The 25,364-nt window shown below is 36.7% G+C and overlaps 1 protein-coding gene and 1 long non-coding RNA gene across 2 annotated transcripts; one reads left to right on the top strand and one right to left on the bottom strand.

Annotated features, from left to right (window-relative positions):
• The first annotated feature begins 1,433 nt into the window (after nt 1-1,433).
• Nucleotides 1,434-19,468, top strand: LOC105053405 (uncharacterized). Its single transcript, XR_833454.4, has 4 exons — nt 1,434-1,829; nt 1,923-2,036; nt 13,905-18,826; nt 19,139-19,468. It is a non-coding gene; the product is annotated as an uncharacterized lncRNA (long non-coding RNA).
• LOC105053403 (protein argonaute 10) lies at nt 9,291-24,422 on the bottom strand. Its single transcript, XM_029267105.2, has 23 exons — nt 24,210-24,422; nt 22,578-23,117; nt 22,075-22,283; nt 21,653-21,802; nt 21,425-21,558; nt 21,188-21,297; nt 21,002-21,108; nt 20,697-20,832; nt 20,479-20,595; nt 20,226-20,333; nt 20,073-20,144; nt 19,567-19,689; nt 19,323-19,479; nt 19,121-19,242; nt 18,434-18,571; nt 18,204-18,346; nt 17,655-17,717; nt 14,992-15,055; nt 14,754-14,889; nt 14,592-14,665; nt 10,282-10,376; nt 10,143-10,174; nt 9,291-9,686 (listed from the first exon to the last, which is right to left on the bottom strand). Exons 2-23 carry the CDS (start codon nt 23,025-23,027, stop codon nt 9,505-9,507), a joined length of 2,922 nt encoding a protein of 973 aa, XP_029122938.1. The 5' UTR covers nt 23,028-23,117; nt 24,210-24,422; the 3' UTR covers nt 9,291-9,504.
• Nucleotides 24,423-25,364: the final 942 nt, after the last annotated feature.

The following is a 25,364-nucleotide window of genomic DNA, read 5'->3' as shown; positions in this document are numbered from 1 at the left end:
CTTTAATTATGTTAATTGTTAATATCAAATTTATCAGAAAATTGTTAGGTTACACTTGGATTGATAGGTGCATTATTGGATTTGTTGTTAGCTTAAGTAAGAATTCTCTTGCATGTCCACATATTAATTATAATTGTTATGCATGAATATATTCTAGATAATTACTTTTAAGTATATATATTGTAATGAGATCAAATATTTGATGGATTATAATGATATGATTGTAACAAAACTAAAGTGCACAACTAATTAAGATGAATTAAATTTTGGCATGATCTAGTGTTTAATAAAGAAAGGCCAGACAAACCATATACATGTGGATAATCTGGTCATAGAAAGAAATATGATACCATGGATATATAGTCTTACTATAGGTAGGAGCATGGTACTATGATTTACCAATCATGGACTAGAGTGGGGCCATGGCTAATCTAAAATGTACGGTAAGATAATTAAAATTCTTGTTGTACAAGCCTTGTAAACTGGATGCATGCTAATAAGATGTTATTTGAAACATTGTTGAGATAAATTGCTATTGATGGGAAATGATATATTGAGCCTAATGACTAATAGACCCATATTTTGAACACCGATTTATTTTGGAGTATGCATGTCATGAGTACTATATTATCCTTGATGCAATTTTAATAGTTATATTCATGATTATGTATTTTTTTCATATTATATATAGGTGTTGTGTGTGGAGATTTCTTACCAAGTTAGCTCATGCTAGTTTCTTGGTTTCCTTGTCGGAGTCTTAGGATGCTAAGCACTTGGCTAAAATTAGGTCCATTGATGAGAAATGAAAAAAATAATGCTTTTTGACATCATTGGATACACAAAATAAATTAGTATTTGGACTGTTCATATCATTTAATAATATTAGAGTTATTTTTCTATTTTAAAAAATGATAATATCTATTATGAAAATTGTTCTTCGTTGGAAACGATCTTGCATGTTCTTTATAGCTATACACAATAGAATTTGTGACTATCACATTGTGGTTGGTTTGGAGCTCGATATTTTATGACTAATGTAAGGTGCTGTTGTAGTGATCACACTGCACAGATATAACAATCATTCTTTATATGATGTTACGTGCAATTGTACAATGGGGGAGACTCTGTGTGTGAGGAGAGAGAGAGAGAGAGAGAGAGAGAGAGAGTCACATGTCATTGTTAGGTTAAGATGCCCTCTTGTGAAACTCAACACAAAACAGTAGGGTCCATGCAAAATGGTCCCCCTTCCCTCTCTGGCTCTGGATGGGACATGTTGAGGCATGAAAGGGCCCATCCGAAAGCTTTTAAAAGCTCACAGCAAATATAGAAACCTTAGCCTGCACGGTGGGGTGGGCAAGACCATATCCAATCCTCCTTTCTCTCTTTGGGACCACCTTCTTTAAATTATTCTGTCTTCTTTCTACCATGCCAACACCAAATAGCAAAAGACTACCAAAAGCTAAACTCCCTCCACACCCTCCTTCTTCCCATCCTTCTATATATTTCTCCTCTCTTCACCCCCAAACCCCTCTCAAAGCCTCTGCCTAATAAACAATATTAATTGCCTTCTCTTTCATACTCCTCTCCTCTCCTCCTCTATACTAAGAACCTTTCATGGAGTGCATGGCTTCTTTTGGTGCACCACAAGTTGCTGAAGCTGCCAGCATGATCTGATCCCTTCTCTATTCTCGTATTCTTTATTTTCAAGAGGAAGCCCATCAGATCATCTGGCAGTTTCATCTACTGATGGGAGCACAAAGAAACCCTAACCCTGATGCCCACCTGCTCGCTAGGCTTTCATGAAGGCCCCTAGGGGGAGAAGCTGAAAGGTTTAGTGGTCTTGATTGTTTTAAGCTTTTGGATTCCCATAATCTCTATTTTTTTCCCTCTTAATCTTGTCTAATTGATGTTTGTTCTGAAAGTTTGTCTGCTACGAGGAGGACTGGGAGAATCTTATGAAACGAATAGGATTTCAGTTTTTTTGGAGCGGAGGGCACGGCTTTGGGCTCGGGGAATGGAGCTACACAAACTTCTATGTAAGTCTTTGTTTTATTATCCTTTTCGCTTTCTTTTGGCTATCTTTGTCATATTTCTTAGCTTCTTTACATATTTCATACTTGGAAGCTGTTAATTTGAAGCATGGCTTGAACTCTACCTCGAGTAATAAACGGTAACCATATATGTATGATATGGCATATTACCTTGTACTAGGAGGGAAGAATTCGCTCTCTTCTCTTTTGCTGTTGCTACTCTTATCTGTTGGTTACGGACAAATATTGCCTTCATACCTAAGCAAAGGATGAGAATTACATGCAAATATGTGTACGGATGTGCTCGTGATGATGTATATGGATTAAGTCTCCTGTACAAACACACACACACACACTCTCTCTCTCTCAACAAATCTTTATGGTTTTCAAAGCTGAATTTGGGTTCAAGTTGCTCAAACATTTTTATATTTTTTGTTTGCTGTTTGCATCATCCAAATTGGGGATAAAGCAAAGAAAATAATTTTTAGTGCATGACAACATGATACCGCTATACTCTCTCCCCCCTCCTCCTCCCTGTGCGTATATATGTAATGCTTTTTATATGCCACCATCAATTATATGAAATTATCAACTCTTGCTTTGTTAAGCTACATATTTCTCCCCCATTCCTTCAGTTTCCTTTAAACTTTATGAACTAATTTCTTGTGTTTTTCTCATTTTCTCTAACTTACTGCAGTTGTCATTAATAGCCTGTGCCCACCCCCCCCTATCCCTCCCTTAACTTCGTATTAGCAAAACTAAATTTGGATCTCCTTCTTAGATACTCGTTGAAGAGCCTTCATCTATCAGAGTTCCTCATGCATGCTTGTTTGCCTGACCCTCTAACAACTTTCCCCTGTCATTTCTTCCTCTTTTCTGGCTCTTTGCATTGCTTTGGTTGCTTTTGTATGCTTAGAAGCAGACATTTGCCAAAAAGTCCAGATATCTTTTTGGTTTTGTTGGTACCAACACAACCATAAATCCTCACCCACCTTGGCTCCTCTTTAGTGCTGCTCATGGGTTGAAGGACGTATGGGGAACTGTCATATCCCTTTCAATTGTTTGTTTCCATGCAGTTTAGAGTTGATCTGATGAAGTCCCCAAGGCCAGGCCCTCTTCACTTCCCTTAACATGAACATGGCATATCTCCACGTAGTCTTCTAAAGTTGCTCCTGATGAGGACACTTGTTCTCTACCAAGTCCTTGTTTGGTTGGGTTGACGTGGGCAGCTAGGTTATATAAGAAAAGAAAGAAGGAGACATAAGAGAAAGGGAGGAATGTTTTTCTAATTTTGGGAGGGAAAATCTGCCTTGGACCATATGGTATATATTGATGGATAGATGGGAACTGGAGATGTTGGGATTTGTTATCATTATAACCATTATATATGATGCCTTTGCATAAGCTTGCAAAAATTGGATGAAAAGCATAAGAGAACTGAATTTACTCTGGCAATTTTCATTTCCTAGGAAGAAATAGGGGTGGTTTGCTTCTTTGTGTCTTGGAATTTTGTACCTGGACCCTGATAGCAGATGCAAATGGTAGGATCTAATCTTCTTATCAGAAAATAGGACTATACCCATTAATAAATTGTTAGAACTTTTTTTTTTTTTGTCAATTTATTTAGTTATGGATGGCTTTTTTCTACCTCAAAATCGCATCCTCCCTCTCAATTTGTTCTTTTCAGATCATGATATCTATATTAGCTTGAAAAGCAAGATCCTTTTGTGAAAAATAGATGATTTCTAATCACCTGTCATCACATTTAAACAAGCACCTAAATCTCATTATCATACCATCAGAATTGTTGGCCTTGTAAGTAAGGATGCCTTCACAAAACATATATCTAGGATCAACACTAACCTCCATGAAGATTGTTTTATAGGGATTGACTAGAATAATATTATTAGTCTCATGTTAATTATAACCAGTAATTCTATATATGTTTCTAATTCTAAACCTTAAATAGTCGTAAGAAATTCGATTAGAAGCTTTGCTTTCTAGTCTTTTCCTCTTTTTTTTGGGTAACAGGAAAACCTGAGCTTATATTAGCATGGTGTAAGACTAATGCAGAAAAACATAAGCAAAAATAGATTAACAGGCATAAAATAGCATTTGTTGATGAAACATCTGTCTTGCGTTTAATGTCAAGGTTTTCTTTTTTCCTTTTTTTTTTTCTTTTTTTTCTTCTTCTAGAGAGAGAGCGAGAAAGAGATTGGACCCCACCTGAGATAAACTACGCAGGTCCAATTACTTGGAGATGTACCACAATAAACCTTTTCCAATGACTTGGAGGTGTACCACTGGTGCATGCCCCAGGTCACCAGATGACAAAGAATTTGATAACTAATGCAGTCTGATTTGGACAGAGGTGGTGTTCGATTTAAATCTTCATAAGAAGCTCTCAACGTATGAATCTTCGAAAAACACAAGGCAGCTTATGAAAGATCACACACTTTCATGATTTTGATCAAGAAATAGAATTTCCTCCAAAAGATCAAGAAATAGAACATAGCATATTTTGATAAAGATTCTAGAGGTTATTAACCAACCTATTCCACCTCGTTCGTCAGTAATATAGACTCTAGTATCTCAACAAGTTCAAATTCATGCCTCACAAGAGTATATCAAAGATGCAAAACATCACTCATCATACTCTATTTAAACTGTTTTATCACGAAGTTCTTCATCAATGTTCAATTGGCCATAGTGCTTCAACATATCCTATGAACTAATGCACATATATAATCAAACAATGATGACATATCATTGCTATTGACCTGATTGTATTTTTATTGTGGAGTATGTAAATAAACAAATACTTGGATGCAATATCGCTAGCTTTTCTTTGAGAATTAGGATAGATGAATATCCAGCCAAATAAGGGAATTTAGTATGATTGAACTTGAGCCTCTCTAATATCAACACTAGAGATTTTATTTTCCACCTATCCTGCTCCAGACTAGCCCGAACAAGCTAACTAGGAACTCTCAAGGAAATCGGTCGATTGGGCAGGGTGGAGGATATACTGCCAAGTTTGCTTGAACCAGGCGTAGATGCATATGTAGGCATTCCTCCGACATTAGGCTAGTTGGAAAGATGTGGATCAAAGAAAAAATAGAAAGTAGTGTGGATCCAGATGGTTTGATCTTCAAGAACTTTTACTACCATCACACTACTATTTAAAAAGATAAAATTGGATAAAAATGCAACAGGGTTATGATAGAAAAGTATAGTGCTGGGCTATAGTAGGTGATTGTAATATTGGGCCATGATAGGAGTATGGCACTAAGCTATGGTAATGATATATCACTGGGATACAAGAGATATTCGAGTAACTCTTACTTCTGAGATAAAAATAAGAATAAAGATAAAAATAATTTGATTGGATTGATTATTGAAAGATCCTTGATATAGAGTATGATTTTATTATTTATGTTAATATATAACAACAACCCTCAAAGACAATGACTGTCCACTTTGATGGTTGCTTCCCTATATTTAGTCTCACTCTTGGTGGTTCTAGCAATTATTGCCAACCATCTTTCTAGTATGCATATATATAAACATGATCATTCTGCAACTATTAGATTGATAGTTATATCTTACCATTTTTAATTTTTTTCTGACATTGTTTGTGTTGGTTTTCTTTCCTCATTCGGCTTACAATAAAATCCTCTATTCTCAAAGATATCAGATCGGCATGATCGTTTTGATCTTCTACCAATGATCTTTCACAGCCAAACTTGGTCTTGTAGCCTGCCTATCCATATTATAACCAAATTCTATTTATTGGCTTGGATCCCCATTCTTAGTATAATGTTCATATCCAAATTGTATCCAATCTTAGCAAGACTCACGTGATTCTTACATAATTTAATTCACTCAAACTTAATCCATGTGATGCTTGCTTCTAGCCACTAGCTAAATTATAGGGATGTGGTATAAACAACTATCAACTCAATTAGTGACACTCTCAAATACCAGATGAGGGTACTTGCATGAGAGTAAAAAAGAGCCGAGGGGTTTGTACACTTTTATCATGAATGTCCCAACATTCTTGAATTAAAAAATATTAATAATTTTTTGGCCTAATACCTAGTAGAATAGGATAATTAAACTCATAAATTCATAATGCACCCTTGAACCTACCAAAAATTTATAGAAAAACAAAACCTTAAGCAATGTTTGCTGAAAATTTTCTTAATAATTAATCTCATTATGCCCCCTTCGCTTGTTCAATATTAAAATTATTCAAGGATTTACATCTCAAATCTTAATTTGCCAAAATAAGTCTGATGTTTGATGCCTACTATGCAGTAGAATTGGGTAAGCCACTGTAAAAGCATGCCAGTGTTAATTGTTATGGTTTTGTATCCCAGGATATTGTGTTATATGGAGTGCGTGTCATATTGATATTCAGATAAGAACATCATAACAAATAAATGGTTTTCCCAACCAGCTGGATATATTGATTTATGGGCATTGGATCAAATTTGTGGGAAGATCCATATATTTGATTAAATAGTGTATCAGAACAAACTAGGGTGAACTTTTCAAGCTCATGGAGGCTTGTGGGTGTTCACCTACAACAGCTATTTGTTTGTTTGGCTATTGGTCCTCTGCATATTGTCAGGTTGAGCTATCTTGTAATATGCAGATAGTTCAACAGTAAAAGAAAAGGGGGGGAAGTAAAGATAAGTTTGTTTTTTTGATGTAGCAAGATAAGAATTATATGATAAGAAGCTACTGTAAGTAGTTAAGTTTTGATCTAATTTCTGGGCTATTAATGACAATTGATCTGGGTTTGTGTATATCCCAATTGATAGAAAAGTTGCAAGTAAGATTCCAAGGTGTTTAATTTCTCAGTTCCCAAGTTAACCATGATCTGTTTTAATCCATACTAAAAAAGCTAAATTATGTAAGTTATGCATATAAACCACATTTTTCTTGTCTTTGCATTTTTGTTCAAGTCCTTCCCTCCATGATGATCCATAAGTATCCAGAGGAGACAACCAATATCAGCTCTTATTTGTTTATTTTTTTATTCTACTAAATCTTTTTTTTTTTTTGAAGATTGTAATTTTTTCTGTGGCTTTGCATGCAAGGTTTTTGCCTTCTGAGCTTTGTTGATTATATAATGGTTGGTTTTTTTGGAAGATTCATCATTGGATCGACTTTTTGTTGTTTGAAGAGTTGGGGCAACTCTCTTTCTCTCCCCCTCCACAAATACTGATGAACAATAGGGTTCTATGGCTCGCCAATTATTCAAAAGAAAATGGCAATATAAAATTTAGTAACAGCCATCTTCACAAACAAATGCTTATATTTAAGTTTCTTACACATCATTTGCATTAACCATGCCATCCTCAGTATGACTGCAAGCTAGGCCTATATTACTGGGAAGGCATGATTCTAGCCAATCACCACACGTCTTAGGGCTCCAAAAAAAGTGAAGCAGGTAACTTGATTTTGAACTGTTCTTGCCATAACCAAATCAGACCTTGCACTCAAACGACTACCAAGTGATCGAGGTCAAGTTATTTAAGATGTAGACATCACTTTCTGATGCAAACAAGCATGTATGACTCCCCTCCAATGCTCAACCATTAGGAGCATCTCGACTATTTTAGGCTCTCCATGTCTTTATATTTCAGATTTTAAGACATTCACTCTTCTTTCCCAAGTCTTGCTCTTCTTGAAATCATTTGCCTTTAAACAGTTTTTATTAGTTAGAGAGAATGAGAGTGCAACTTTAAAAGAGGATCGATGATGAATTTATTTCTTCACTCAACCTTACGATGACAAACTTTTCATGTAAATGTTGGATACCTCATCTAGTTATAATTATCCTGTTATGCTTATGCTTACCCAGGAAGTGTACGTCTCTTTAATTTTTTAGCATCCAGTATGTCTGAGTTGGAAAAATGAAACATCTTAAAGTTGAGAGAGGATTTTGTGTAAATTTGCCATGCAAGTGCCTTTGACGGTCTCCTCCAATATATAACAACAACTTTGTCTCGGGATATAAATTTTGGCTCTTGTTGTGAGGTCCTTCAGAAGCAACTAATTCAGAATATGTGAGTCATGCCCCCAAATACTGACATTTAGATGGAAGGTTAGGGGAGTCTGGGAAGGGCTACTCTTTCAAGGTATTTAATTTGCCTGTAGACCTTTTTTTATAGCAGGAGAGAGGAAAAAGGACTTGTTTGTAGCGTGTGACGTCAGCGAGTGTGCGGATTAAGCTTGACATGAGCTTCCAAAAAATAAAGTTAGGTTTGAGATAGAGCTACATTATTTTCAAAGAAATTCAATGGAAAAAGAATCTAGCAAGCAACCATGCAGTGACAAATTAACGAGTCTCCGGGCGGGGATTCCTAAGACCACCACAAAAGCCACCAAAAAGAAGATCCCCACAAGTAAATAAACAAATAAATAAATTCTGACACATGGAAAGGGCAACGATACTTTCTTGTCCAGTGAAGGGCTTTAAGGAGGTCAACTGCTTGCAGGGTTGGTATCAATAGCATTGCTTAATGCGAAAATAAAAGCTTGGTTAGGTATGGGAGAGCAGAAGGTTGGACTGCTGCAATTGTAGCAACATGTTCTGGAAGCAATTCTAGTAAGGAGATTGAATGTAATGGATACCCATCCATGAATGAGTACCCTCCTCTTCCTAGGCTAGAATGAGTCATGATTTTAGTTCCACTTGGGAAAAGGAAAGATCATCTAGCAAAAATATGGGGAAAAAAAATGAAAGAAGAAATTATACTTTTTTGACACTGCATAATACATCAAAATGGTGTTTGAAAGATGAAGTACAGTTTCTACCGACCAGGGTTACTGTTCGAAGCAAATTGTCCCCAAAATATGGGATACTAGCTAGGTCTGTTGTAGAAATGATCGTCATCATTTCTTTGAAAGTTTCACTACTGTTTCTGACTGCATAGTCTTGGAGAGTTCAATCCTATTACCTTCTGTAGTCTCTGCGAATCAAATCCAAGCAAGTCCATCGAGTGTCTGGTTGTAGGGACCAAAAATTTTCTCAGCACAACTCAGCAAGCATGGAGCACCAACAGGCGGCAATAGCAACAATATAACGTATGAAAGTTATCATAACCCCTAAAAAATTCCAACTTCCGCCAACTTTCTCAAGGTAGTTCGCACAGGGGAAATTAAAACCAAATGAGGCTCAGTATCACAATAAGAGTCATGTTGTATGTATTGATGTTTGAAGAAGAACTAAACTTCTTTCCACTTTCCTTCTAATTTATTGCTACCAAAAAATTCATACACCTCTGAATTCAGAAAGAGCAGAAGCACAATAAACTACACATGAACTAAGGCCTTTCACAGATTCAAAATCGAATAGACAACTTGATACACCATCATTGGAGTGCCACATGGAGCAATCATTTTCTATGAGACCATTGTTCCTCTATACATGAACTAGATCCTATCATGTCGTAAAGCTTTAACAGTAGAACATCACCCTCTTCACATTTTCTTTGAGTGCTGGCAGCGGCCTGACTGCAGACTCTCCAGCTGCACATGTGGCCTGTACACCATTGCTTGCTGTATCATTCTCCTGGGAATGCGGTTCCACATAGAACCGAGCTCGGAAGGCTGCCAAGTGTGCATAGTACGCTGGAGGAACTGCACAGTTAAACGCAAAGAAAGGGAACATGGTAAGTGCAAAAACCGTGTGATACCGAGAAGCCTTGAGCATGATAATAGAAAAATGAATTTTAATGAGATGATTATAGGTTGCTAACAAATCAAACTGTTGCAAGAAATAATGGATTTGACATCATAATGTAGTATTACCGCTGGTAAATTCCTGATGTTTGTCAAAGCAATTGAAGACCACCAAGTCCAATTATACTAAATTCAGAATCAAATAGGATATTTGAGGTAATTTCTCAAAATAAAAACTGTGTATTATAGAAATATTTTGTGCAGCTTCTAAAATGCTATTCATTATGCTTCAGAGGAAACAGGGACTAAATAGTTAGGTTTGAAATGTGAACCTTGGTTGTTTTGAGGGTAGCACACCTAAAGTAAATCCTTGCTGAAAAAACTTAAGCAAGAACAGTCAGAAGATTGACATACCAACAGAGACTGATCGTGTGCACCTTGCATATCTGGAGAATTATGAGGCACCATAATGGAAGTTGTTCAACAAATTAAACACAAAAAACCAAGGTAAACTGTTTAAACAAAGGTAAAAAGAAAAGATAATTATACTTACGTGTAACATAGATTGTTTGTTAGAGACTGCAATCCATCTGCCGTAAAATTGTTTTCATCCCATAGAACATGGTAATGAGCTGGTCTACTTGTTCCCTGCCCCAGCAGCAATAATACATACTAACAGGTTTAACAAAGTATTGCTTTGAGAATGGATGCATGCATATGTGTCTGAATGTATTGAACAAAGTATATCTTCATGCATTTCTGTACGTTATAGCATAAATAGAGACATAATTACCAGCATTTAATCCTACATATTATTGCAACATTAAGGCCCTTGAGTGTCTCTGACAAAGTTAAAGTACTGCTACATATGACAGTGTCATAAAATATTTCTATTGTATATTGTGATGTAGTCAACCTTTAAGTGCAGGATAAGTTTAAAGGATGTTGGGTACACGTTTGTACTAAACTCCAAGGCACAATATGTTGGCCCGTCCATCATTCATCCTTGCACTTGAGACTCTTGAAATTTTTCAATATTTGACATTTTGCATAAAGTCAATTATTTGATGCTCATAATAGCATAGACTCTCATTAATTCAACCTTTGCATCTTCGTTAGCTGCAACAAATCCAACATGTATGCTGCTCTAGTCTTGTTTGTTTTGAATTTCCTGTAGTCCAGGATTATCTCTGGTTACATAGTGATGCGGTACCATGTCCCAAGAGAGCTCAAATTAGGAAAATTCTTGGACCCCATGGCTTAGCTATTTCGGTACCGACTGCAGCACATTCTGATCATTAGAGTTAACAAAGATAACTGTATACCTCCAGAAAGGCCTTAAATGAGCCTGTAAATAGTTCAGGTAAGCGCTTTTATTAGTAACCAATTGAAAAGATCAGAGTTTGACACTAGTACTATACAATATAGTGACTCTAAAGGTGGTTACAAAATTGACCTAAAATCTACTTGGAGGTTGGTCCAGGCTGTCGTCGACTAGTTGAAGGCCTCCGGTGAGGTACTCAAGAGGCATTAGGTTGTTATTGTAGAGAGAATGGTTTTCTGTCGAGTACTTATCTATGGACATGGTCATGTATGATTCTTAGTTCTTGACAGTGAGTAATTGTAACAAGACTTCAGACACTTAATGGGTCCTTAATGTAGTGAATTGGAGTATGTTGGAAGCTCTACATCCTCTGTATGTTGTGAGAGATTATGATAAAACAAATAACAGTTATGAGGCATCACGTACTAATTCAACTTAGTGTCAAGATCCAGAACATTGGGCAGGAGCATATCTAAATATGTTTGGAGTGTTAAGTCAAAGATCCATAAGAATTACAGGTACCAAAAGAAATAAGAATTACAGGTACCATTCAACTATGAACAAGAGAAGGAATTTGTTGCAAAGAAACAAACTGCTCTTCACCATTGAAAAAACCTAGGAAAAGCCTATCAATTCAAATAAGAGCTTCAGATCTAATCGTTAGCTAATCAGGAATTACTTAAATTTTAAATCTAGTTAATCAATGCACCTTAGTTATACTTAGTCGGCAATCAGGAATGACTTTGTGGACCAATTGTCCATCACGTACTTAGATAATTTTATGACAACCTTTCAACTTGACGTCAACCTTTTGCAAACTGATGATGGGTCCACTGAAAAGGGAAAAATAAAAGCAAATTGGTACTGAATTCTGACAGGTTGGTACAGCCTAACGAATATCATCTCTAACAGCAAGACTCAACCATCTAAAAAGAAAAAAAAAGCCAACATTAGCTTTGTCAATTGAACCTTTTTGCTAGTTGACATCCCCTTATGAATTTGTCTCGACTTGCAAACCAGTATAAATATTTTTTAGCAAACAAAACAGTAAAAACCTGGAACCTCTAGCTTGATACCTCTTTCTGCATGGGAGAAATGCATAAAAGCATCCATACATAGGTCTATCACAACTTGTTTTTAATAGAAAATATGTGAAATTCAATGGGATAAATCCACAAAAAAAAAAAAAACTCTTGATTTGGCAGGAGACTACTCATTATTTATAAGCTAATTTGTTTCTTTTGTTAAACTAAGAATACACTGTTTAAGTTTAAAGAGTTTTGTTTAAGTTGAATGTTTAAAGATAAAACATGTTTAACAATTTGGATTGAAATGATATCTCTTTATTCTTTAACACCATATGAAAAGTAAACTCCACTACTTTGGAAAGTAAAAGCTATCTTGTTAAAGGATTATAAAGGTATGAAAATAAACCAAGAAATAACCTCAAATGAAATATCAAATGATTACGAAAAAAAAGAAGATAACTGAAGGAATGTCATGTAGCATAATCTTTTAGTGAAGTAGGTAAATAAAGCAACTTAAAGACCCAAGATTAGAATCAAGGTTCGCCATCTCGATACCGAACCCCATATCAGTACCATCTTATTACAATATTGGTACGTGGTTCGGTATGGTTCGAGATAGTGTACCGCATGTCAGTACAGTATGAGACAGCATATCGGTATAGTACAGTATATTCAGTATCAAACGGTATGGGACAGTATAGCAAACCATGAAAATCTTATAGGATTTATAGGTTGGGCCATTACAATCAATAAAATCATTGGATTACAAGCTGGGCTAGACCTATATTTTTATAAGTACTTAGGAGTACCTTTGGATCTCTTTTTTTTCTTCCTATGAGATTCGAGCCAGCCTACTCTAAAGATACTCTTGGGTATCTATAAATATATACTTAGCCTAGTCTATAATCTTATAATTTTGCTAGTTGTACTGGTCCAACCCATGAATCCCAGAGGATTTTTAGCCTGATCATCCAAACAAGCTCTTAATGAGAATATTGCTTCTTCCTCTTCTAATCATCCCTTCATTTGCTCTACAGCAACCAATACCTCTCTCCTTCTTCACAAGCCTTTACCTAATGCTCTTTATTCCAATCAGACAATTAGGTTATAGCTTCAATTAGTTCTTTCAGATGCATCAAAATCTTGCATCTCCTCAAACAATGCTTATCCAACTGCCTATTAGACAAATTTTCACCAAAATAGCTACAACATATAATTTCAATTTGCATTTGGCAAGAAGGTTCCTTGATTCAGAGATCTAGCCACTTCTTGAAATACTTTCCATGTCAGCATTAATTTTCTGTAACCAGCTCAAGGATCACTTTGAATTATTTTTGAAAATATATTACTCAGTCCTATTCGAGTGTTTTGGTCATTGATATCGTTCATGTGCAACGAAAATGGTCTTTTTACAATGTTTCAGGGTTATCTTTGTGGTTATGATACAATCCATGCACAACTCCAAACCTCCAACCTTTTATGGTTTTCTTTTCTTTTTCTTTTTTTTTGAATAGTGGCATGTGCAACCAATCACTCGATAAATCTCAGCCAGGCAAATCAGACTTGGAACTTGTTTATAATTTTAAAATGTTAATGATGCATCCTCATAACAATGCAAAACATTTTTGCATAAATGGCTAGTGGCTCATAAAACCTTTATTCCTCGAGTTGCTTCTCTGTCCAAATTTACCTTTAACAATGCCGATGTAAATGAAGTCATGAATTTATTTAATTAAACTCCATCTAGATGTGTTGACTTAAAGATGAGATGTAATTTACTTTCTTCTCCTTGAAACAAAATTTTAGATCTCTATTCATGATTAGGTGGTACTCCAAGAAACATGGTTGACAAATGTCTTTCAAGAAGAGAGTCATATGCTGGACACAAAAGACTTCCACCTACCATAACCCAAGACATGATTCAAGACGAATTAGAGATAGTAGTTTGATGAACCACTCAAATCTATAGTTCTGTTGAACAAAGAAGAATCCTCAGCAATAATCATAGAGAGAAGCATTTTTTAATGTCTTTTTTTTTTTTTTTTTTTGCATAATGTTGTTTTCCTAAACCATAAAGAATGGTCCTTAAGGGAGATCTGCAGAATTGTGTATAGTCAGATATTGTTTCTATTTGGTAATTTTGAATGTTTGCATCTGTTTCTGTGAATCATGATCTCAGGTAAGGTTTTACATCTTAAATATATGCCAGCTTAACTGAATCAATTCCTTCAATCAAATTTAAGTTGCATTGGTAGATCAGCATTGGTAATATGTCACATAACGTATCATCATACCCAATACAAAACCAGTTTAGGTAACTTACAAACTACTCCAGACCATGCGATTATTATGTGCATTAGTATTTAATTGTTTTACTTCTATACTGAGTCTAAGCATTCAATAGAATTTGATTTCATTCTAACTGTAGTAAACCTTGTTCAATCCTATGCGTAGGTTCAGCTAATCACAGGCTAAATTTATGATTGGTGTTTCACATAATAATAGAATCACCTGGATTCCAGCATGGCTACATAAATAGAAGTCAAATTCTGTTGGATGACAGATTTTAGAATCAACCACAGTGCCTGAAAAAACCAAAAAAGGATCTATATCAAAAAAAATCTCCAAATAAATCTACCTTAAAGCCTACATAGCTTAAAATCAAGAATGTACCTGGTAAAATATTTCCACTCCTATCAGTGCTAGCTCGATCCTTGTGATTGTTGGCAAAGAGTCTTGTGTGATGCCTCTTCTGGACCACAACAAAAGTCACTGGTGGTTGATAATTTGGTTCAAGAGAGGCACAGGCCTGCATATACGGTATGCATGATCTTATTTAGGTCATAAATTTCTGACCTTCTATATCTATACTTCTGACCAATAAAGAAACGATATGAAAATTTTTATTGACCTTCCGGATTGCATCTAGTTCATAGAGCAGAACTTGGTAAAATTGCCCTTCACTCACACCATCCCTGCAAACCAAAATATCCAAAAATTGTTGGTGAATTTGCATAAATTATGTGAATATGCTAATTAATTGTCTGGACATTAATCATATAGTTGTTGAATATATGTACATACAATGCATTGTCATGCATGTCATAGATGTGCCAAATGTGAGGGACTATGGCCTGTGTATATTTGGCAGTTGGCCCTATGGATTCAAGTAATTATTCCTTCAGAGTTGGGAATTGTCTTATAGCTAGTTGCAATACCTTAGGTGACTAATTGTAAGAAATTGCCATGCATAGTTCTTCTGAGTTAAGTGCAATCATCCCATCAATGTTTAACAAGTGAGACTGTAGATGCCTAGTCTTGGCAGCCTGTTGATGAAATCAGGCTCCTAATTGCCACTGGTTGCTGCAAAGTTCATCATACTCACAAAACCTTAAGGTTCCCCATATGATAATTGAAACATTATCTTCTTCTCCAGTTAGGAGTCCCCTATTCTTACCCAATAAATGTTATCCTCTTTTTATTTTTTGTCATTGCATTGCTGCTCTGCCACAGGACCAATGTCTATAAGGTCATTTAATCCTAAGTTAGAACTCCCCCTCCCATAGGCAACTTTGGGCCGGTCATGAGCAAACCAAGCCATTTTGAAGCCACAAACAATTTAATTTATTCAAGTTCAGTTGGATACAAATTTTTGCTTCATATCGTCTGTACAACCACAAGGACTTTTCTCTTCTCCTTTTTCACCTCCTTCATTGAGTCTTCAAAATTTTTTTATTATTTGGGATGTTAGTTCTGGCTGCATTTCTTTTGTTGATCAAGTTCACTATTCATCTTTCCTCTCGCTTTTATTGATTGTGAAGATATACTCTGTTTAGGGTATTTTGAATTTCAAACACGGTTGATTGATGGTCAAGATATGCTCCATATAATACATGTTATAGAAAAAGTTTATTTGATATTTACCTAGTCTTCCATGTTACAAATTTACATTGTTCTTTTTGATCATCCCTCTGCCCTCAGCTCCCCTGCATTGAGCAGTCCTGCTGACTACATGAGTTGCTATGTTAAGCACATGACTTGTCATTCTGCACCTTAATTAGAACTGAATTTTGTGAACACATGTTACCAGTGTCAATCCAACTATTAAGTAGCTCAATGCCCAAGACAAGGTTTGGCATACCGATCAGTACCGATACATACGAACTATGCTGGTATCAAACCTGTACATGGTATGAAAGGCATTTCAATACTCGGCATGCCGAATTGAGCAGCATACCAAGCATACCAGCAATGTAATAGGATGATACCAATATAGAGTACCAAGATGGCACGAAACCTTGGTCTAAAATGACAAGACACTGTCATTTAGGATTATTGGTTTTTTCACCCAATACTGTGCTAATAATGTAAGACATTTATATGCTATGCTCACAAATGTCTAGTTTAATAATTGTGTCTACTTCATGCTTGAGTTTTGAGCCCATAATTATATAGATAAAGATTGGTGATCCTACTAATAATGTTCACTTCCACCATTAGCTCTTGTTCTTTCACAGGACTCTGATAATCTCATCTCTGAAAATAATCAAGAGAATCATCGCTTACCCTAGTATTAGCAAAGTGTTGGGTGGTGTCTCTCATGATAGCTGAAGTTATTTGGCTGCCATACTATCCCATGAACTAGGTCCCATGCTTAGACACCCTTGATCTGTTATATTTATTAGCCAATTATCCAACAAAAGGCTAGATTTTCATAAGCAAACTTAGCACACAAAGCACATCTCACTGAGTACCAGTTAATACAAGACTTCTATGTCTATCCTCTCAAACTGCACTTCTGCTTTTTCATAAAGTTTGACATTGCAAAACAATTTCAGTATCTAACAAACTCTTAATCAATGACCCATCATGATCACAAGAAAGAGGGTGGGAGGATCTTAAGTTCTATGGATGGTCTATATGCAAGGATCTATACATTTATAGTGCCTAGATGCATTAATGATCAGATCATTAAATAATTGTGCTATATTCGATGAATTACGTGTTTATCATAAGCTTGCTAGACTATAACATCATGGTAGATTTTTTGAGATCATGAAAAGTTAGTCAAGTCTCAATTATATACAAAGCAGTTTTTTTTTTCACATTTATTTTCTTAAGGCTCTTAGAAGCAATACCTATGAAGAAGTGCAGGGCAATACTGTACTGATCAGTGCAGCACAGGGGCTCAGTACACTCCTGCGGACACTCAGCATAGATGCAATGCTGATTCCAGTAATGTACCATGTGATATATCATCTTGTATCAGTAAGGTGTAACATGGGACCTGATATCAAGACTTAAGACCTTGCCTAGGAGGGTATGGAGTAACTTCAAAATATTATACTAGATATTCTCAATTGAACTCCATATATTGATAAGAAGGCTATATATATGTAAAGAAGTACTTTATCATTAGAAATCAAGTCTGCATTAAAGCTCCAAAAATGGGAAACAGACAAACAGTTTTCAATCATATGCTGTTTGTATTTAGAAGTTGGATCATACAGAATTACTTGTTAATATAGTCAATAACATTTAAATGTACACATATGCTGAAAACGATATGAAAACCTGTAAAAGATGATCCTCAGTGGCTTTTGCCCGGTAGCTTTCCTGAAGGATATTAAGAGATCCCTGCAGTATATTAAAAGAAAGCATATCAGGAAGAAAAATTTCTGTTGGAAGTTTAGCATAAAGAGAGGAAAGCCCTGAATCAGTTATCCTCAACAAAAGAATAAAACTTCATCAGATGATGATGGAATGGTTATGGAACAGCAACCAGAAAAGCTGGTATCAGCTGAATCACAGTAATGAAAATTGAATAACCTCTCAGTAAAGATACTTCCAGAAGATCATATAAATATGGTGTACTTAAACTGGATCAAGGTATGCCTTACCATACCAAACCAGATGGTATGGGCCATGGGGTATACCATACAGTACCAGTTTGGTGTTGATACATAATATAGGAGGTGTACCAAGTGTCGGGACTCCAAACCGGCCTCCATACCAGGTGTACCAATATAGCAATGGGGTGCCACCGGTCCAGGGCCCGATATCGAGATGGCATACCTTGACTGAATCTATCTAACTCCGTCTTAGCTAAGAAAGCCTACTTACCGAATCATGCCTCCACTAACTGTGCCCCGGACAGGATCATGCCACGTCTTATATAAATCTTGTATAAGTTCTTGCCTGTGAGCCTGAGCACAAACCAGGCCAGCGTACTTTGTAATTTCAGGCCAGTCTTGAGAAGCTACGACCTACAATAAGGAAATGACCCATTGACATTCAGGATACTTGAACAAATATTGTGGAAGCCAGCTAGCAATTCATAAATTTATCAGTACAGCAGCAATTGAAGGACTGGAGTCTTCTCCATTTTCTGGGTGTGTCACATCTGCTCCAAATATTATAGTCGGTATATCGCTGACTAATGGTATTCTCCAACTCACTGCATCCACAAGAACGGTATTTCTTCCTCCCATCTGCAATACATCATACATTTTCAGGTTATCCTGTTTTTCTATAAGTTGGCCACTTCAAAGAACCTGAACAAAAGAAAGGTTTAACCATCATTATTTTTCATATTTCTATATAAGTTGCTAGACTTTCCAGGATTCATCTCTCTTGGTTTCAGATGATTAGCATGACCAATGGAAAAGCACTCAAAGTTAGAGGCAAATGCATACATCCATAAGCATGATAGCCAATATATCAGTACATATGACCCTCAGAACATGGTATGATTATGCATGTGAAGTAATATTTGAGTTTTTTTTAGCCAGTATAAGACCAAGAAAGAACAGTATCAAATAAGATTTCAGTAGACATACATTGACAATATACATTGAACAGCTGGAGACATAAATAGAACAACAAATTCATCAACAAACATGTATCTTGGTAGCAATGATCTGCTAAAATGACCCAATATCTCATCTTTCAACTCATAAGACTACATATAACAGCTGTGAACAAGTAAATATAGTTGTATATTTATTATGGTGCTCTAAATTAGGATGTTGGTTTTTTACCTTCACATTGATTTTCAGGGAGACATTGGCAAGATACTGTTTGCTGATCTTGAAAACATGCTTCGTAAGACAGCATTGTGATATTAACCCCAAATCTGTCTCACATATCCGCTTGAGATCCCCTGGAAATATAAGACAATCACCATTGACATAAATTGTAAATTTACAAAGTGGGATCGAGTAAAGGGCATGAAGAATGTACCATACAAAGAGCCATTGTTGTCAGGCAAAATAGCTAATAGTAATTCCAATTCCTTCCCTTTGAGTTTGCTTGATGCATGATAGACATGCTTCAGAGCCTTCTCAACATGTTCAGGCCTGGCTGAATATATTGGAATTACAGGTTCAGGATTGAATTCCTGCAAATGATGGTGATGATGGTGGTGATAATGATGATGATGACTATAAGAAAACTGTCATTTTTAATACAAGTCAATTGAGATTACCATGCCTGAGACTTGACACATCTGAGCCAGTTCATTGCAAAAACTGCGTGCTACACTCTCTTGGACAATACGAGAAAAGTTGATGCATGCCCACCGAGTTACCTTGCTTCCATTTATCATTTTCTACAAAGAAATCAAAGTGAAACCCATAACTAAAAAATTAATAGTTCTGAACAAGTTTCATCATCTCAGTACGGAATCCCGTACTAGTACCATCTTATTATAGTATTGATATACGGCACAGTATGAGATGGCAAGGCATACTGAATAATGATACATTATGAGACTGCATATTGGTTCGATACTGGAATGGTATAGTATGTCCCATATGGTGCAGTATCGACCGGTATAGTATCGATCAGTATGGCAAATCTTGGTTTAGAATGACATGGCATATACTGAAAAATTGAGCTAAGAGGTGAAGCATCAAGTATCTGCTTAGGCACAAATTTGGTTGTGATTTTTTTTTCCCCGAATGAGAAAGGAAATAGGTAAAAATGAAGTACCTTGTTCATCATATTCCACTGTCCAACTTGAGGCAAGCAATTTTTTTCCTTCCCGGTATCATGATATTTCAACTAAGAAAAGACAACAGAAAAGCAGTAAGAGAAAGTAAAAAAGGAACACAAGGTTGTCAAATAATAATCATATTCCAATACCCAAGGTGCAGGAAGAACTCTAGCCTCAACAGATGCTAGCTTCTCACTGATTTTGATTCCAAACTCCTTTGCATACAGATCTTGATTATAGGCATTATGTTGAACTGTCTGCAAGTGACATAAGCATGTAAGGAACAATCGTACTTCATGCACATAAATAAACAAGCATTTAGTTCATAACCTTGATGAAAAGTAGTTTTAAAATATCAGCAGATGATTCATAAATGTTCGGGACATGTGGTCAACAAAGCACCTGCAAAATGTCATTCTCCCGATCCTTTGGCCTTTGGCATGTAACTTTCAGCAGCGCAGTGATCTGCTTTTCGTTCAGCCTTTTGGTATACCTTTGTCCTCCCAAAATCTTACAAGCCTATAAAGTTGGATGCCAGCAAGTGACTTTTTCAGTATGGCCAACACCAGTTAAAAGGGTACCTACTGAGTCAATCTGACATCAGAATATAAGCTTTTCACCTCCATTGGTAAATAGTTAGCCTTTTTCTGATTTCCCACTTTAAGGCAAGGAAGATGGGTATATTGGATGGTGAATTCATACATCTCCTGGAAGTAATCAACAACTGACTTCATGCACTGGTCATCAACTGGAAACCTACAAAGTCGACCCATAATAAAGAATTGAACCACTGCAATAACATTCAATCTGAGCAGATTAACACCAAGATCCCTCAAACTTTGCTGAAATTAAACACATTACAGTAGATAGGGGTTGAGAAGATAGCTAATTCAAGCTTCATTGAGTAATCTGTCTTGGATCTTACATGAGTTCTCTAGTAGGTTGTGATGTTAGCCCAGATATCCGGTACTTCCGTCGCACATGTCCTCTATGAGTTACTTCAACTTTGACTCCTCGAAGTGCTTTCTTAATCTGGTGAACATAAGGAGGGTTAACCGACATGCAGAAGGGAAAATTATACCTACCTAACACTGTATAGATGAAGTCATACCTTAACATGATCAGAATCAGAAAATGGCCTCGATAATGCATCCTTTCCCAGAAGCTGAGCGACAAACTCAATTACAGGCAAAGGCTCGATAAACGCTGCTGAAGACATGTCTAAAAAACAAAAATGGAACAAATATATGTAAAGAGTTACAGAGCTTCCAAAGCCTCCATTCTAATTCATGGATTAACATACCAACGTCATTTAATCATACAGGAACTAAATTTTAGGCAAGCATACCAATATTTAGGGACAAACCCATCTGTGTAGGCCTTATACTCTGGTAAAACCCACGCCATGATTCCAAACCATCACCAAGCCTCTGTGGTGTCTTAATCTCAGGAGAAAAGAAAGATCTTCCAACAGGATAGTACCTAATACACAGACACAGTAGGTTGTATGAACAGCTTAACTACTCATTATATTTGAAGTAGAATAACCACATTAAAATGTCGTTAGGATTGATACCTTTTACTTGAAAGTTCCCTCAAAACAATGTCCAGAACCTGAAGAGCTTCTTGTGGAGCATCTGCACATTTGCCTACCAAAAATTGACCCAGGTGGTGCAAATTTGCTCTGGCAACAAACTTAATTGCCACTTTATATTCTCTCTCCCTTCTGCTTCAATTTAATAATATAAGAAAGAAATCATTGCAGGAGAAGGGAATCACTACTACTGTGCTATAAGGAATGTCCTCAACACTTGCAGCATGGATGGATAAACACATATATAAAGAACTACTAGCAACGGAAGAAAGAAAAGAAAAAAATGCCAACAAAATCCACAAGAAATTTTTATCATAGATTATTTAGCAACATACCCGTCAAAAGAGAAAAGTAAAAGAGAATATGGGAAATAAATAGTACACAAAATTAAATTAAGTCCTTACTTGGGGCCATTAATTCCATCTTCTTCATCCACAAGCTTGATGTTAAACTCCCTGTAAGAGAAAGGGAGCTCTCCAGCTGTATACAAACTCTTCCTGCCATCATAGGCAGGCAACCTCATCCCAAGATCAGATTCCCTGTACAGTTTCACGAGTTCTGCGATGATATTTCTGTTGACATTTTTGGATGCCACCTCTGGTGTTATGGTCACCTGAAAACCAAATGCACAAAAAAAAATGTTACTTTTTTCCCTAAAACAAGGACAGCAACAAATGTGGAGGCCAGACTAGTATGTCCATTTGTCCTTTCTTTTTTGCTGAGAAAAGATGAGCAAGCCAACTAATGTATCCATTTCTGATCTTTAAATGCTAAGATAAATACATAAAAGTAATATCTCAAAGGAAATTATTAACCAAAGATATAAATTCAGCACTTGTAATGCTAGCATTGTAGAAATTCAAAAAATTATAAGCAGGAAGAGATAGAAAATATAAATTTTCCTTACATCATAGTGGATTAAATCCTTGTCTGGTAGCTCGGCAAAAAAATGGTTAGCTTTTACCATACATCTAGTCCCTGCTTGACCAAGCCCAGGCCTTGGAGGAAACCTCAGAGATCTACTTGAGGAAGGAAAACCCATCTCTCTGCCACCCAGATGACTTGCATTCTCCGAACTCCCACTCGGAAGCTGGTACGTGGTTGGCGGCTTCACGCCGGAGGAGGTGTCACATTGCCCGGCCTTCTGCACCCCTCGACCTCGTCTTCTTCTACTATTCTTGGCAGGAGCTGGGTTCTGGCTCGGCAGTTTTGCATCCTGTGTTGGTTCCTGATGTGGTGGGCTTTTGCCATTCTGTGAGGTTTTAAGAACTTTCGGAACTGGGTTCATGGGGGCGTTAGCTTGGGCCTTGATCACAAGGTGTTGTTCTGAGCTCTCCTTCATCTGTCTTATAGGCATGGCTGCAGAAGAATTTGGGAAGAAAAAAATCCGGCCTTCTTCAACAACTTGAGTACTAGTCTTCTTTCTCAAAGATTTTCTGCTACTCTACTGAAAACCAGAAGAAAGAAGAGAAGAATACCTGTCAGAAAGACCCATGAAATCCCCAAGGAAAAAGGACTGCAAAAATTACTATGAAAAGATTATGGAGCCCAGAGGTTCGAAACAAGGAATGAAAACATCATCTTTTTGTCACAACTCACAGTTCATTAGCAAAACCAAATTGCCAAATTCAAAAACTCATTAATTTTTCTTGCAGAGGGACAAAACTCCTCATAAACCAATGAACAGCAACAGGTATTTGCAGAGTAGACAGTAGAATTCTTTGTCAAATATATAATGAACTATACAATTCATGATATTAAAGCACTTGAGTTTAGCAACATACATAAAAGTGTGAAACCTCTAGACACTTTCTGAACTCAAAGATGGAATTAGATTAAAAAGTTCAAAACAAATATAAAAAGCATTAACAAATCTTTCCTGGGCAGAACATAACCCACATTCATTGAGTAAATGAAAGGAAAGTATTAACAATCTAATTTTCTAGGAAAACTACATGAAACAGGCTTTTCACTAGGAAAATGCTCAGCTGAACTCAACCTAAGAACTCAAAAACTTAAGCACAACCATTAAATTTGAAAGGGGAAATTTTTTGAAGACCTCAAATTTAAGTAGGAAACAGGACAGAAGGATTAGAGCATAAACCCAACCCCATGTTGAACTCGTGAACATAGAACTACATTAAAAAAAACTCGTAACAATAAAATCTCAAACTTCAAATAGAGAAACTTTACAAGGAGACCATTTACCAAAATTCAAAACAAAATGTCAGGCTCATTCTACAACCCAGCAAATGACTAAAAAAATCCATGGCATGAAGAGGAAAAGAAAGAAAGAGACAAGAGAAGGATTATAGCTCAAAACCCAATAGAGCTGAAAAGATCCCATGATGCAGTCCCAAAAAGCCAAGCTTCCAAGAAGCATCAACTCACCAGCTCATATAAATTTGCAGCAAAGAAACAAATGCAAGCAGCTCAAAAGAAGAGCTTCCCTCCCCGGCCAAAAACAAACAAGTAAAAACAAAGCCAACCTCATAGCCAAAAAAGAGGAAACAGTGCCACAGCCCAAGCACCCACAAACCTGACTCGCCAACTTGGTGCTACAGAATCCTAGGGGTCTCTTCTCCTTCCTCCTCCCCCACCAGCAGCAACACAGCCCAATCCTCCCTTTAATCACACCAAAGCTCAGAAAAGAGCCCTTTAAAGTAGGCTTGAAAGGGATGTGGTGAGGAAGAGAGTGGAGAAAGCTAAAAAAAAGAGGAGAGCAGAGGTTAGCAGAAAGAGAGGGTGGTGAAACCCCATACACGCATGCATTAGCTTTTGGTGGGCTTGCACTTCTTTTATCACGTGGAAAGGCTATGTGCTGGTGGCTTGGCGAAAATTGACTTTTTTATTATTTTTTTGGGGTAACTTTTATTATTGTTTTTTGAGTGGGCACAAAAGATATGGGTACTGCGGAGTTGTGATGGGGTACCCTCCACTGACCACCAAAGGCAACCCCCACCAGAATACTATATCCCATGTCCATTATGGTGTAGAGAGAGTCATGGACCCCAAAGTGGACCACAAAGTAGTAAATGAAATCATCCACGGAAGAAGAATAATTAGAAACTCCAGTCCTTTGGAGGCAGAGATCTCAATGCTCCCCCCTCCTCTCTCTCTCTCTCTCTCTCTAAATCTAAGGGCACAATCTATTCGCCTAATGTGAGCCTGCAAAGGACATTTCAAAAAGATGTAGGTGGAGTGGAGTGTGAGTGCCAGGATCCTGGTAATTTTAGACCCAACCTGTCAGCTTGAGTGGATACATCCCTCTTTTAATCCTCCTAACCCACTAGGTATACTCTGCGTATCATAGCAGAGGTCACGTAGTGGACATAAGTTGGTATATACCATTTGACAGCAAATCGGTTTGGATATGCATCAAGCTCATCCGTAAGGGATGACCTAACTAGTCAACTAGATCAAAGCCATAGTTGACTTGGATGACTCTGACTCATTTCATTTAAGGATCGGGTTTGCATTTTTTTGCATGGAAGAAGGATTCGCCTTCCTTTGCACAAATCTGCTGTTGGGTCACCAGTGCACAAATCTCAAAATACTCTAAACTCCATATCATCTATCCGCACAGATCTCAAAGCGACCAGTGGATGATTCAATAGTGTATTCATGTGAAGGAAGATGAATCCTCCTTTCATGTGAAAGGTATGATCCTATCTTTGCATTTCATAGGTCAAAG

Source organism: Elaeis guineensis, chromosome 10 (genome assembly GCF_000442705.2).
Source record: "Elaeis guineensis isolate ETL-2024a chromosome 10, EG11, whole genome shotgun sequence".
Classification (NCBI taxonomy): domain Eukaryota; kingdom Viridiplantae; phylum Streptophyta; class Magnoliopsida; order Arecales; family Arecaceae; genus Elaeis; species Elaeis guineensis.
The sequence above is the reverse complement of the archived record's forward strand: the minus strand, read 5'-3'. Positions and strand labels throughout refer to the sequence as shown.